General features: G+C 42.2%; 1 protein-coding gene across 8 annotated transcripts in view; it reads right to left on the bottom strand.

The window, feature by feature from the left end:
- Window positions 1-13,676, bottom strand: part of LRRC7 (leucine rich repeat containing 7) — a 265,921-nt gene that overhangs the window by 15,000 nt on the left and 237,245 nt on the right. For 6 of the 8 annotated variants that reach the window (XM_060232004.1, XM_060232000.1, XM_060231999.1 and 3 more), the window contains 3 exons: window positions 12,879-13,094; window positions 10,346-10,438; window positions 4,765-4,839 (listed from right to left, as the gene is read on the bottom strand). In XM_060232004.1, coding sequence (XP_060087987.1) covers window positions 4,765-4,839; window positions 10,346-10,438; window positions 12,879-13,094 — 384 coding nt within the window. The remainder of the gene's footprint in view (window positions 1-4,764; window positions 4,840-10,345; window positions 10,439-12,878; window positions 13,095-13,676) is intronic. The other 2 variants (XM_060232001.1, XM_060232002.1) reach the window with 1 other exon arrangement.

Raw genomic sequence — 13,676 nt, 5'->3', positions numbered from 1 at the left:
AAGACAAAGAAATAAGCAGAATTTGGAGGTAACTGACTGCAAACAGAAGAGTGTGTATGTGGGGTGGGGGTGGGGTGGATATATGACTGTATGATAGGGGTGGGGGTGGGGTGGATATATGACTGTATGATAGGCTTATACTAAAAACAGAAACAAAACCCTAAAATCTCCATCCTATATGCAGCAGAAACATTTTTATTTCCTTAATAGAAATCCCCACTGCCAAATAAATGAGATTTTAAAAAATCCAACAACTAAATCTTGGCAATAACTGTACATTGATCAAAAACCAACAAGACTCTGTAAATGAGGACTCTTTTATTCCAAAGTATGGGTTACATTCCAAACCAGTAGCAAACTATAAGATTCACTTTGCATAAGCTTGCCTTTCTTTGGTGCATACTCTGTTTATACGATGAGAAAGGTTCCCTTATAAATAGACTTCCAGGTTAAGAATTATACTTGGTTTCCCCTACCTGTAGAATGGTTTGCTGAAATAAGCATAGTCAAATTAAAAAGTAAGTTTTTTAATAATTATTCTTTAATAGATAGTATTTTCTTTTATGTCCTTTGTAATAGAATTTATTGCAATAAAAATTAGCTTCAGGCTATGACTGAATTACAGCTCAACAGGTATCACTATTTAACTGGAGCTTCAGGGAGTATCTTAGCACAATAAATACTTTCTGTGGTCCTCCCCTATCTCCCAAGCAGGTAGTACTACAGCGATAATGAACTTAGAATACTGAAAACATGCAATAACTCTATTAAGTCTTGGGGACAGAACAGGCTATAAATTAGAATTGATAAATGGCTGTTCAATATATAGAGGAATGTGCTTTGAAATCCAGAGACTGCTGCACTTATGAATGTGCCTAATACCATAATACCTAGAAAACTATGTGTCATATTGCCCCAATGGGCTTAAGCAAGCTTGAGTCCTCAGCCACAAGGTCTAAGAATGGATGATCAAATCAACCTATGGCACAATATCACTGGTGCCTTCTGGTATTTTCCATGCTGTGAATAGAAAAACATGGTGCTCTCAGTAACTGACATAATATGGTCCTGAAAAACAGTGTCTGAATGTCTCCTGGAATTATCTTTTTACAGTGCAGATGGGGAGAGAACTATGTAAGCTGAAGTTATGGGAACTGTGTATGTATTTCTGATGCAGTTTTGGCCAATAGAGAAAACTTGTGGTTTAGACATGCTTCCTTTGTCCAAACAGACTGATGATAGCTATTAGTCTGGAGAAGCTACAAGAGTACCTAATTTTTACTGAGATTACCTATGCCTCGTTTGCCATATTTTACACATGAGATGTTTCATCTTTAGTTATAATACTGAAGGATTGCAATGAGTAGTGAAATATAAGCATGGGAAAAGCTTAAACAAACACAAAGGAAATAAAAAGAAGATGAATACAAAAATTGTTTAGGAGCTTTCTTGATTGGCAATAGTCTGAGCTAAATAGTGTTTATTTGAAGGTAAAATTGTTTTGAACATGAAGAAACGTGAATTGGATACTGGAACTGATGTAAAACTGGATGTTCGTAAATAATGGTTAATACAAAAATCCTAAACAATTTAGTCTACTCACATAGTATCTCATTATAGTGTAAAAACCAAATAAAACCTCTTGCTCCAAAACATTTGGGTCTTGTCTGTTATCTCCAATTCCAATTTTGTTACCAAGCAGTCATAATGAACAGAGTAAGGCATGGTATGGATCACTGCTTTTCTGCTATCACTTTTCTGACAAGAGTTATATGTAAGCATCTCTCCAGCTGGCTTCAGTTTAAATTTAGCTGATGTAAAACACATGTAAATGAACAAAGCAGGAGTCAAGTGCACCTTTAAGACCAACCAATTTTTATTTAGAACGTAAGCTTTCGTCTACTCTTAAGCACACTTCATCAGACAAGGAATTCAGCACAGTGAGCAAAGCCATACATAGCTGAGCAGAGCCATATATAGCTGGGTAGGCAGTGGCCCAGAATGCAACATGGTACAGATTTAAGAACCAATGACAGTGAAGTAAAATTATCTGGAAGGCAGTGGTTTAGAATGCAAAATGGTACAATGACAGAATAGTAAAATTAACAAATTGGGCAAACCTTTGATCTGAGTAGCATGAGCATGCGAAAGCAAAAAAACAGTAGTATGTCAAAATGTGAGATTGTCTGTCAATGACAATGGGAGATGGGTTCAATATATGTAATGGAATAAGCAACCAAAGTCCCTGTTTGAGTGTGTCAGTACAGTTAAAAGAGAAATACATTGGATAGTGATGTTCTTGTCCACCTAATTTACTTTTTAACATGTAAACATAATTCTAGTTTGCCATAGGAAAAAGGAATACAATAAAATATAGTGAAAATGGGTAAAGCATATGTAATGAGATATACAGCTAATATCCCTATTTTGAGTATGTCAATACAAATAGTTATACTGATACACGATTCTAAAAGAGAAACACATTGGAATACTGTGGATGTATAGCTATACTCACTGAGAGTGGGTTTAGCATCTGTAATGAGATAAAAAATCAATATCCCTGTTCAGTCTTGGGAAGGTGTTTGTTCCAAGTTTCATAATAATTTGTAATTCAGCAATTTCTCTCTCCATTCTGTTCTTGAAGTTCCTTTGCAGTAAAACAGCTACCTTGAGGTCACCGATTGAATGCTCTGGTAGGTTAAAGTGTTCTCCCACTTTAAAGTTCTCCCACTCAAACTTTAAAGTAGGATAACACTTTAACCTTCCAAAGCATTCAATGGGTGACCTCAAGGCAGCTGTCATTGTACCATTTTACATTCTAAACCACTGCCTACCAGATAATTTAACTTCACTATCATTGGTTCTTAAATCTGTACCATGTTGCATTCTGGGCCACTGCCTACCAGCTATGTATGGCTCTGCTCAGCTATGTGTGGCTTTGCTCCAGGCCCATAGCTACAAGGAGGCCTGTGGAGGCACAGTCCCCTGACTTCTAGGCAGGGGCCCCTAACTTGGGCCCCTAACCAGCCTCCAGTGCCTTGGCTGCATCCTTCTCCATTCTGCTGTCGTCATATACCACTGCTTCTGCTTGCTTAGGGGACGTGATCATATACAGTTGCTTCTGCTTGCTTAGGGGCCGGAAGAATTCTCTGACCCCCTCAGCAAGCAGAAACAACGGGGCACTTTCGGATCCCAGGACTGAATGTTAAGCTCCCTGTTGCTTCTGCTTGCTTAGGGGCTGGAAGAAATCTCTGATACCTCAGCAACCAGAAACAATGGGGCACTTTCAGCGTCCAGGACTGAAAGTTAAGCTCCACCTTGCTTCTGCTTGCTTAGGGGCTGGAAGAAATCTCTGACCCCTCAGCAAGCAGAAACAACTGGGCACTTTCAGTGCCCAGGACTGAAAGTTAAGCTCCCTGTTGCTTCTGCTTGCTTAGGGGCTGGAAGAAATCTCTGACCCCCCCAGCAAGCAGATGGGGCACCAGGACTGAAAGTTAAGCTCCACATTGGGCTGCTGTTGGGCTAGAGGGCACCTGCAAGAAGAGGCTATTCTGGCCCTCAAGTGGGTAGGGGGCGGATGGCAGGGGTAGAGGGCGGATGGCTCCATTGCAGACAGGGCAGGGTAGGGTAGGCTGGCACACACAAGTGGAGGTCCCGGCTGGGGATCAGTGGAGAGGTGATGTTCGCCTGCAGGGGTTTTCTGGCCTGGTCTCGATGGCCACCCGAGTGAGTGTGGGAGCTGCGCTTGGGCAGCCTCAGCTCGCCCTCCGACAGGAAGAAATCTGAATTAGAGGTCTTGTAGCCCCAGAAGTCAGTTGCGACTTGGTGGTGCCTTCCACCCCACCCCCCTTTGTCCCGCCTTCCACCCCACCCCCCTTTGTCCCGCCGGGCTTGCCTAGCTGGATCATGCTACAGATAAGGGCAGGAGACCATGCGGTGTGTATCTAAACCTCTGAGTGGCTCCCCACCAGAGCTGCTGGGAGAGGGGTTGAAAGAGATCACCTTGGGGAAGCTGTGGGGAGGGGGGAGGCTGTATGGCAGCAAGTTGGCAGCTTTCCTCCTCAGTAAGAGAGAAGGCCATGGAGGTTGGGGCCACTATGTGCCCCCTGAAAAAAATCAGCCCCCCCCCCCCAATTCTTCAAATCCTGTCTACGGGGCTGCTTTGCTCACTGTGCTGGATTCCTTGTCTGATGAAATGTGCTTAAGAGCACACGAAAGCTTACGTTCTAAATACAAATTGGTTGGTCTTAAAGGTGCAACTTGACTCCTGCTTTGTTCAACTGCTTCAGACCAACACGGCTGCCCGCTTGGATCTATCTACATGTAAATGAGTAAAAGACAAAGCTAACAGTGTATGTTCAGGGTCACAACAGACAACTTTCACACTGCTGCTGAAATAAGCTAATATGTTCTGCTCTTTATGCTGCAGACTCACATTCATAGTTCGACCAGAAATGTAAAGTGTCTTAACCCCTGGGACAAAAAGCTTATGTCACCCTTTAACACACCAGCCATCTCAACTCTTTTTCAATCACTCTGCTCCTTCACAGAACCATAAAATGCCCCCTCCCACCATCCCTGGGTTCATTGTTTATGACAGGAGCAATTTACTTCTGTAGCTTGCTGTTATTTTAGCACTAATTTTCCACCAGGGACTATCTAACCTAATTTAGGACACACAGGGAAAAACAACAACATGGCAGCATGCATATCTAACTATCTGCACTAAATCCATGCTTTTGTTAAGTAAAGAATTTCACTTACCTGGAGAATCTTATCACCAGGCTGGAGCAGGTTGGATGCTGGTCCATCAGACTGAACCCTAGTAACAAAGATACCCTATAAGTCAGAAGTAACAGAGGTTAGGACACTATCATCAAGAACTAGGCTAAAGGTATGTATATTATTTACATGGAGTGAGGTCTGCTAGCATGAGTAGGAAAAGCCCAAAAGGAACCCATATGCATATTAGACCACACCCCCTGATGTCAACATTGTTTTGGACAGGGCTTTTTTGTACAAAAAGCCCAGCAGAGACTCATTTGCATATTAGGCCACACCCCTGACACTAGGCCAGCTGGAACCGCTATAGAAGTGTGTTCCTGCTCAAAAAAAGCCCTTATGTCAAACATAAACCATACTACTTGGCTGAATCTTAAGACTTCATCCCACTTTCCCCTGTGAGTACTGCAATTTAAAAAGCCTCGATTTCCATGGTGCAAGAATTTTCCCCTGCAGAGCAAGATTTATCCATCCCCTTACAGCAGCCTGAAGTGTCCCACATAATCCCAGGATTATGGGAGGCAATTTGGGTTGCCATGAAAGAGAGACCTAGAAAAAAACCACACTCTGCAGGCACAAGTCTTTGTACCTGCAGAAATGTTAGTCCAGATCCAAGCTATAGTTTCCACAAAAATACACAGCTCAGTCTTCTAAAGAAATTGATAATGGATGTCCTTAGATACGGTTTAAATAGGGAGGGCATTTTTTGACAGCTCCATAGAAAGGGCAGCAATTTTTTTTGTGCTGCTCTGGATAGCCACTCTTTCTGGGTCAAAATTTTGGCTGTTTCTAGCAGTGCACTGCCTAGGAATATGATAATAGAGGGAAAATGATAGGCATATTCGCAGACTGGTCACAGAGGCAGGCATTTTACAGCCACAGGAAGGAAAATAAACAGTAGATCAGAGCAGACAGGAAATGGTTTGTACTTAGCACCCCAAGGTGTGTAGGAAACATTGCAATGAAAGAGATAGTTCAAAACTGGAATTTCACACCCACAGACATGAGGCAGGGCAGAGTTGTCAGAAGGAGGCATTTAGCATTCCAAGAAAGGCAGGAAGTGTAGTAGATTTACAAAGTTGACTGATGAATTACACTGCCATGAGACAAATCAGAATAATATACGGCCATGTCTTATCTATTTTGGAAATAAGGAATAAAATTAGTACGTTAAGCAGTACTTCAATATTGATTAAAGGTCATCATGTGTGTGTGTGTGTGTACATACACACAGTGAGAAACAGGGCTTTTTTTTTAGCAGGAATGCACAGGAATGCAGTTCCAGCTGGCTTGGCACCAGGGGGTGTGGCCTAATATGCAAATGAACTGCTGGGCTTTTTCTACAAAAAACCCCAGTGGGAGCCATGGAGCAGCCACTGAAATTGACCACCCCCCACTTCCTCAAATGAAATCACAAGGGATGGGATGATCCTATTCAGGCTCAGTGCAGGAGATTTAGCCAATCCAGGAGTGGCTGTCTGGCCAGGTAAGGCAGCAGATGCTGTCCCCTGATCAGTCTTTTCCAGCGTGTGCTCCCCACCCTCTTGATAAAACCATGTGAGATTAGCTAGTCGCCAGTGATGGGAATGAGCAGGAATATTTGGGGCCTCACTCAGATTGGGCATACAGAGGCCTTTTTTTTTCACCTGCTCCACATGGTCAGAGGGGGTGAGGCATATAGAGGCCTGGTGTCACTGGTCAGGCCCTAACTGGAAATGTGGGGAAAGCATGGGTTAAAAGGATTTTGAACTGGTAAGCACCCTGAGATATCAGCGATTGGGGGTGTGTGTCTTCAATTAGACTACCTAGAGGCTTGGCAGTCTGGGTGGCTTGGTTGGGAGCCTCTTTGGGGTTGGGGGAGCATACAATTGACCCTAAGGTTTCACAGTCGAGGGCTGGGAGTATGTGCTCCCATTCCCTTTATGCACTGGTGTGTGGGCTGTGACAGGTAGGGTCCAGAAGTTTCCAGACCTGGCCCTGAGCTGGGATGGGTTTGCCCTGTTAGGAAGCTTGCTTTGCAAGTCCTATGCAACCTATGTTTTATGATGTATCTAATGGTGCAGATCAGCTTTTGTGTAAATACAGTCCCAGTTTAACCCATAACTTGTGTAGTGTTTCATTTGAGGGGTAGGTGGGCAAAAGCCCTGTGTGAAACAATGGTGACATCAGGGGTGTGGTCTAATATGCAAATGAGTTCCTGTTGGGCTTTTTCTGCAAAAAAAAGTCCTACACACACACACTTTTTAAAATTTAAATGGCAACTTGGAATTTATATCTAGTGAGGCTATTATATAATTATTTTTATAGACATTCTGAAATTAACAACATAAGAAAACTGCTTGACACAGTAAATAGCATCAACATAATAAAATGGGTATAGGCTAACTTTTGTGAAGATTCTGCCATTTTGTTCACTGTGTCATCCCCCACCCTCCAAATCAGCTTCTCTCTTCTCCTTTTTTGCATCAGGCCAGGTCTCTGGCCACCACACAAATGTAAAGAAGAAGGCTTACATTTAATTCAATCACTAAGGACCAAACTACACAATACAGGTTTTAACCAGTTACTTGACTTGCTTTGCTGAACTATCTGAGTAAAAGTGGTAACTTTCTGACTACAAATACATAAAAGTAATTCATAATGGTTCTTTGAGGATTATGTATTATTAAAGCTAGCCTTGACATTCCATCACACTTTGGCCTGCCCACAAAGCAGAGCTTGGGAAAGGTTGCAAAGATAGGGAGTGACATGGTTCTCGGAAGCTTCCATTAAATTCCATGGGTAAAAATAAACAATTGCAATTAGAAAAACAGTTGAAAATATGCATCCCATCCAAACCACAGCCAGGTTTAGCCTCCATTTAAAGTGCCTCTGATTGTACATGCTTAATTTCTCAAATACAAGTAAATAGCTGTCATCAATTTCTATATGAAACAGTAAAGTGCTACATTTACAAAGTGAAGCAAAACCTGATGACCATGTCTGTTCCTGGATGGCTCAGTATCTTTTGCCAAAGACAGAGATCTCTTCTTAAAAACATTTTCAGCTTTACAGGAGATAATTGATATATTTTGGATATTTCCTGACTAGGCTTGCCAACCCCGTGGTCTGGGCAAGGGATTCCCAGGTTTTGCAGGGTCCTCCCCATCACCAGCCAACTGACTGGTGCGGGTAAGTTCCACCCCAATAGCCATGATGTGCCTTTAGATCTCAGCAGATCTAGAAGAAGCTTGCAAACTCTTTGTGTTTGGAATGTGTGTGTGCCTTTAAATCTCAGGAGGACATGAAAGCTGCATGGTGGGGGAAGCAGGCAGCGCCACATGACTTTTCCCAGGGAGTATGTGAGAGAGGAAAAGAGCACAGTTTCTCTGTTTGTTTTGCATTCATTCCAGGAGTCATTTTTATAGTAAAATAGATAGTAAAGAGTTAACTAGAACCTGATTATGGGATGGAGGAAAACTACAGCCCCTAGATCTCTACCTTTTGTTTTCCTATGTTATTCTGAAGAAGTTGGTTGAAATACAGCCAATTGTTACATTCAGCAACTCCCATGAATAAATTCCCAGTGAGATCACAAAATGTGGACTTGCAAACAGTTTGTTTTGGCTGCTTTGTTTGTGTGTATGTGTGTTTGTGTGTGTGTTAACTTTCATTTAGTGGAAATGCAGCTGCTGGGGAACTCTTCGAAGGCAAAAAAGAGGATGAGGAATGAGGATAATCACTGCTGTATTTTTATTTATTTGTTTGTTTTAGGGAATGGGAAAGTCTCCAGGCTCCACCACAAAGTCCCCAGGTATTTTCCAAGTTGAACCTGGGAACTCTATTCCTAATGTTACCACTAAATCAATATCTGAGTCAGAGAGAAATGTAAGGAGGGAGGCAATGGTTCTCATTTGGGAAGGCTTTTATATTCTTTCCTAGAGGCCATGTTTGGCTTGTGGAAACAGAAGACAGGTATCAAAAAGGAAGGCTGACTCCAGCAAAGGATAGAAGAAGAGAAGTTTGAGAAAGGTCTGAAACTGTGCATGCCTTCTCCCATCTATCAAACTTAATGGCACTTTGGCTATTTTATAATAAAAATACATAGGCTTGGCCTAGGCTTCCCAAACCTCCCGCCCTGCCGGGGGCCCCCAGGTTTAGCCACCTTCTCTCCCGCTTTCCAAAAATCTGAAATGGGGTGGGGGGTATGGCGTCTGGGAGCGATTCCGTTGTGAGCAGTTGCTTAAGGTAGAGAGCTCAGTTCCTCTGCACAAGAAGAGCCAAGCCGAGTCCAGGAACACCTTAAGAGACCACCAAGATTTTTAGGGTTATAAACAGCTTTCAAGATTCAAAGCCCCCTTCGTCTGATCTTCTGAAAGGAACTTTGGTTGGAGTCATGCACACAAAGGTAAAAGGGCCTCCTGGAGCGAGGCAGGGGGGGAGTGGTAAGTTAACTGCATACTGGGTGCAAGAAAGATTGCAGTGCCTCTGTTTCCTGCTGAAGAGAGCTGCCCCAACCTTGTGCACGCTGATTTGGGAGTGCTCTTTGAAGTAGGCATGCTGAATTAAGGCTGCTGTTCTAAGCAGTGTTACTGGGTGAACTTGCCTTCTGAGCTTAGGGTTGCCAATCCCCAGGTAGGGACAGGGGATTCCCTGATTTGGAGGCCCTTCCCCCACTTCAGGGTCATCAGAAAGCAGAAGGGGGGGGGAAATGTCTGCTGGCCACTCTATTATTCCCTATGAAGATCGATTCCCATAGAATAATGGATAATTGATCTGTGGGTATCAGGGCTCTGGGGGGCTGTTTTTTGAGACAGAGGCACCAAATTTGTATCATAGCATCCAGTGCCTCTTCCCAAAATACCCTCCAAGTTTCAAAATGATTGGACCAGGGGGTCCAATTCTACGACCCCAAAAGAAGGTGCCCCTATCTTTCATTATTTCCAAAGGAGGGAAGGCATTTAAAAGGTATCCAGTTCCTTTAAATATGATGGCAAGAACTTCCTTTGGAGTTCAAATATGCTTATCACGCCCTTGCTGCTGGCTCCAACCCAATGTCTCCTGGCTCCACCCCCAAAGTCTCCTGGCTCCACCCCCAAAGTCTCCTGGCTCCACCACCAAAGTCCCCAGATATTTCTTGAATTGGACTTGGCAACCCTAGCTTGGCCACAGATGACCTTAAGCATACTCATACATTTTAATCCCACCCTTCCTCCAAGGAGTTCAGAATAGTAGACACAGTTCTTCCTTTCCCCATTTTATCACCCTAACCACCAGGGGTCATTTTGTAGAAAAATAGGTGGTGGAGCTCATCCAGAGATTGTTATGCAGCTGCACATACCATTCAATGGACAAGGAGGTGGAACTCTCAGGAGGAGGTGGAACTCTCAGAAAGGTTCAGGAGCTGCACTCCTGTGAGCTCTCACTGAATCCGAGGCCTGCTAACCACTATGTCAGAAAGGTTAGACTGACACAGTGCAAATAACCCCCAAACAAAAGAGGAATTAATTTTACCAATGTCTAAATCATCACCCACCCATTATATCTGCAGTTGTCAATCAAATAAGAATTTTTTTTTTTTTACCTTGTCAGAAGGTTTGAATGGATTTCCTTGTCCACTTATTCCTCCACTGATACTAAATCCAAGGCCTGGATTCTTTTCTATCCTCACACAAAACTACATAAAAAAACACAAAGGGATGACTAGATGCTTGCATAAAATTAATCATCACACATTGCTGATTCCATCATAGTTATGATTACTTATTATTTCAATAGGCTATCTTAGAACACATTGTTTATTTCTTTTAAACAACTCTGGAGATTGATTTACTTAGAAAAATGTTCTGCTGCCTCTCCAGGAGCCTGCATGAGGTAGCTTACAAAATAAAAACAATAAAAAATGTTAATCAAAATCCAACATTAAAATCAAAGAAGTGGCTGGAGAACTCCTAATATTATATAAGAACTCCCAGTATTATATGATTTTTAGGCTACAGAGATCAGTTATCCTGAGAAAATGGCAGTTTCAGAGGATGGATTCTGTGGTATTACACCTTGCTAAGGTACTTTCACGCGCCAAAGTCCACCCTTCCCAGGCTCCTCTCCACAAATATCCAGGAAAAAACCCAGACCAGCATAAAAACATACGCCATAAAAACAGACCATTGACATATTAAATGACAATTTCCAGATCAACTCCTTAATTGAAAGCCAGGGTGAACAGAAATGTTTTTGCTTGGTGCCTAAAAGAAAGCAATGTGTCAGATAAGCCTCAAGGGGCAAGGAATTCCCTAAGTCAGATTTTGCTACTTAAAGAGCTGGGTGTCTCTGCCACCTACCTCCCTTCTGAAGGCAAAGACAGAAAAAGCTGGTCTTGTGAGGCAGAACTTAACTGGAAGGCTGGACAATAAAGGAGGAGGTGGTCATTCAAGTACTTTGGCCCCAAACCATTTAGAGCAAGAATCAGACTTTTGAATTGTGCCCAGAAACAAATGGGCTGCCAGTGGTGATATGTTTTGTAACAATGATTATATTCCATGAATGCTGATACAATGATATTAATTACATAAAAATAGATATCAAATATGCAGATACAAGGCTAGCATCCACAAGGAATAAAGCTATCTTGGATAAGGATGTGAATATGAAAAAAAATTAGTATTTTTTGTGTTCGGGTATACCAAACCCAACAAATATTGGTATATGTTAATATTTCCAAATCCTAATATTGATATTTTATTGGGATTTAGGACATAATCAGTATTGCTGAAAATATTCAGCTGGGAGGTCTCAAATGGCTTCCTCCCACTCAAACTGATCAGTGCAGCAATCCACCTGTCAGCTGAATGGTTTTGGGAGGATGCCTGAGAAAAGGCATGTGCAAATCCCTTGTCTTACATTCCCAAGCTGCTCTCCTGTCCTTTCTTGAGTCGGTCCACCATGGTAGATTAGCTGGGGAAGGGATAAAAGGTCAGGGAGGTATGTTTACATGCTCCCTATCACTTCTCCAGCTGGCCCGCCACTACAGGTTGGCTGGGGAAGGGAAGAAAGATCAGGGAAGTATGTTTACATGCCTCCCCATCTCTTTCCCAGCCGGTCTCCCATTGTGTGTTGGCTGGGAAGGGGAAGAAGGTGAGGCACTTAATCCCTGCTCCATCTGTCATCCCTTCCCCAGCCAAAGACTCCTTAGTAAGCTTAGCAGTCATGTTATAAGAATACAGGTCCTTTTATAGATTAAAAATTGGCTAAACAAAGGGTAGCAGAGACTAGGAATAACTCAGTAGTTCTTGCAATGGAGGGTAGTAAACAGCAGGGTTCCACAAAGATCAGTACTGAAATTAGGGGTGTGCAAAAAACAACAGTAGTTTTTGGTTTTGGGTGTACTTGATCTGCAATTTTTTTTAATCTTTCCTGATATTCCCAAATCCTAACATTGGTATGATATTGAGATTCAGGAAATAATTGGGATTGTAGAATTTATCTGCCTCCATTATACCCTATGAGGACTATCCCTATACAGTATAATGGAGAAGGTGGATGAACTCATGTTGCTTTGAGTTCACTTGCACACCACATCGCTTGCATTAGGTGGAGAAAAATGGGAAAAGGGAACTTCTTACTTTCACATAATTCTCAGGAACACCTGGTTATGTTGGTGGGAAATAGGTATAGGACAGACTAAAGGAAATTCTTTACTCAATGAATAACTGTGGAAGTCACTGTGAATGAAGGTAGTTATGCCACAAACATATACATTTTTCAAAAAGAATTAGACAGATTCATGGAGGATAGGTCCATCAATGGCTCTTAACCTTTGAAACCTTGGCCTCTGTGCCTTGTTTGTTGGCCCTCTAGGGCAACTGATGAGCTGCTGTGTGAACCAGGAGACTGGACTAGACAAAGCAGTGATCTGGTCCAGCTGGATTCTTCATATGTTTTTATGTCTATATAATTAGTAACAGTAAACCATAGCAAATTTTGAAACCTTTCCCATAAAACACAAGACTCAAATCCACCCTTTTTGCATAGTCTTTACTTCCTCAAAGGTCTTTTAGCTGCTTCCTCATAAAATAATCTATAGATTGCCATGATATTATGCAACTATACAAACTCACTTGCTCTGGATAGCCATCCATACTCCTTTGTCCTTTAGTTTGGATTACACATCTCCCTGCTGGTGGTGCTCGAGCACTTTGAGAAGGAATCTGAATAGGCAGTGGTGGCTGATACTGCTGGATGGTCACTTTATTCATGCTGCCCTCATATGGTTGCTCTCTGCTGCGGTGCTGCAGACTTTGTGATCCCATCAGAGTCTGAATATGGCTACCTGCCTGTGTGTAAAATAACCCATTAGACCAGATTAACTGAGAGGAAAGCAATTACTAAAAGTTTTATATTAAGAAAAAGGAAACAGGAATTCATTGTGGACATCTGTGAAAGGCAGCTTGCTTCCACGCTGAAGCACTTTTTAAAGGTGGTGAACTGAACGAATTATGTATGGACTTGCAGGGGAGCTGAAAAGCAAGCCCAGAAGATAGTGAAGTACGATGTGATTAGGCTACACACAATGTATTATCAAAATAAACAGACAAAATATCTTGAAAAGAAACTTGAGCCTGCCAAAACAGCTATCTTGAAACAAAAGAAAAGCACAACCCAAGCTAGCGAGTCGAAAAGAACACGCAGCAGGTTAGAAAAGTGAAAAAGAAAATTTAGGTCTTCACAGAGAACAATGGAATGGGAAGTTACTCAACGCCTATATACAGCTGGCTCTTCATGAGCCACAGATTTAGTATCACTGCTCTAGAAGATTCTGGAAGTATGCTGTGCTCAGCATCAAAATCCATTAATATAATTGCACAGAGACCATAAAGAAGAATAATGGAAAAGTTACTCATATGAAAATCTCTGCA

The sequence above is a fragment of the Heteronotia binoei genome, chromosome 2 (genome assembly GCF_032191835.1).
Source record: "Heteronotia binoei isolate CCM8104 ecotype False Entrance Well chromosome 2, APGP_CSIRO_Hbin_v1, whole genome shotgun sequence".
NCBI classification, from domain to species: Eukaryota; Metazoa; Chordata; class Lepidosauria; order Squamata; family Gekkonidae; genus Heteronotia; species Heteronotia binoei.
Note: the sequence above shows the minus strand (reverse complement) of the source record. Positions and strands in the feature narration are given on the sequence as shown.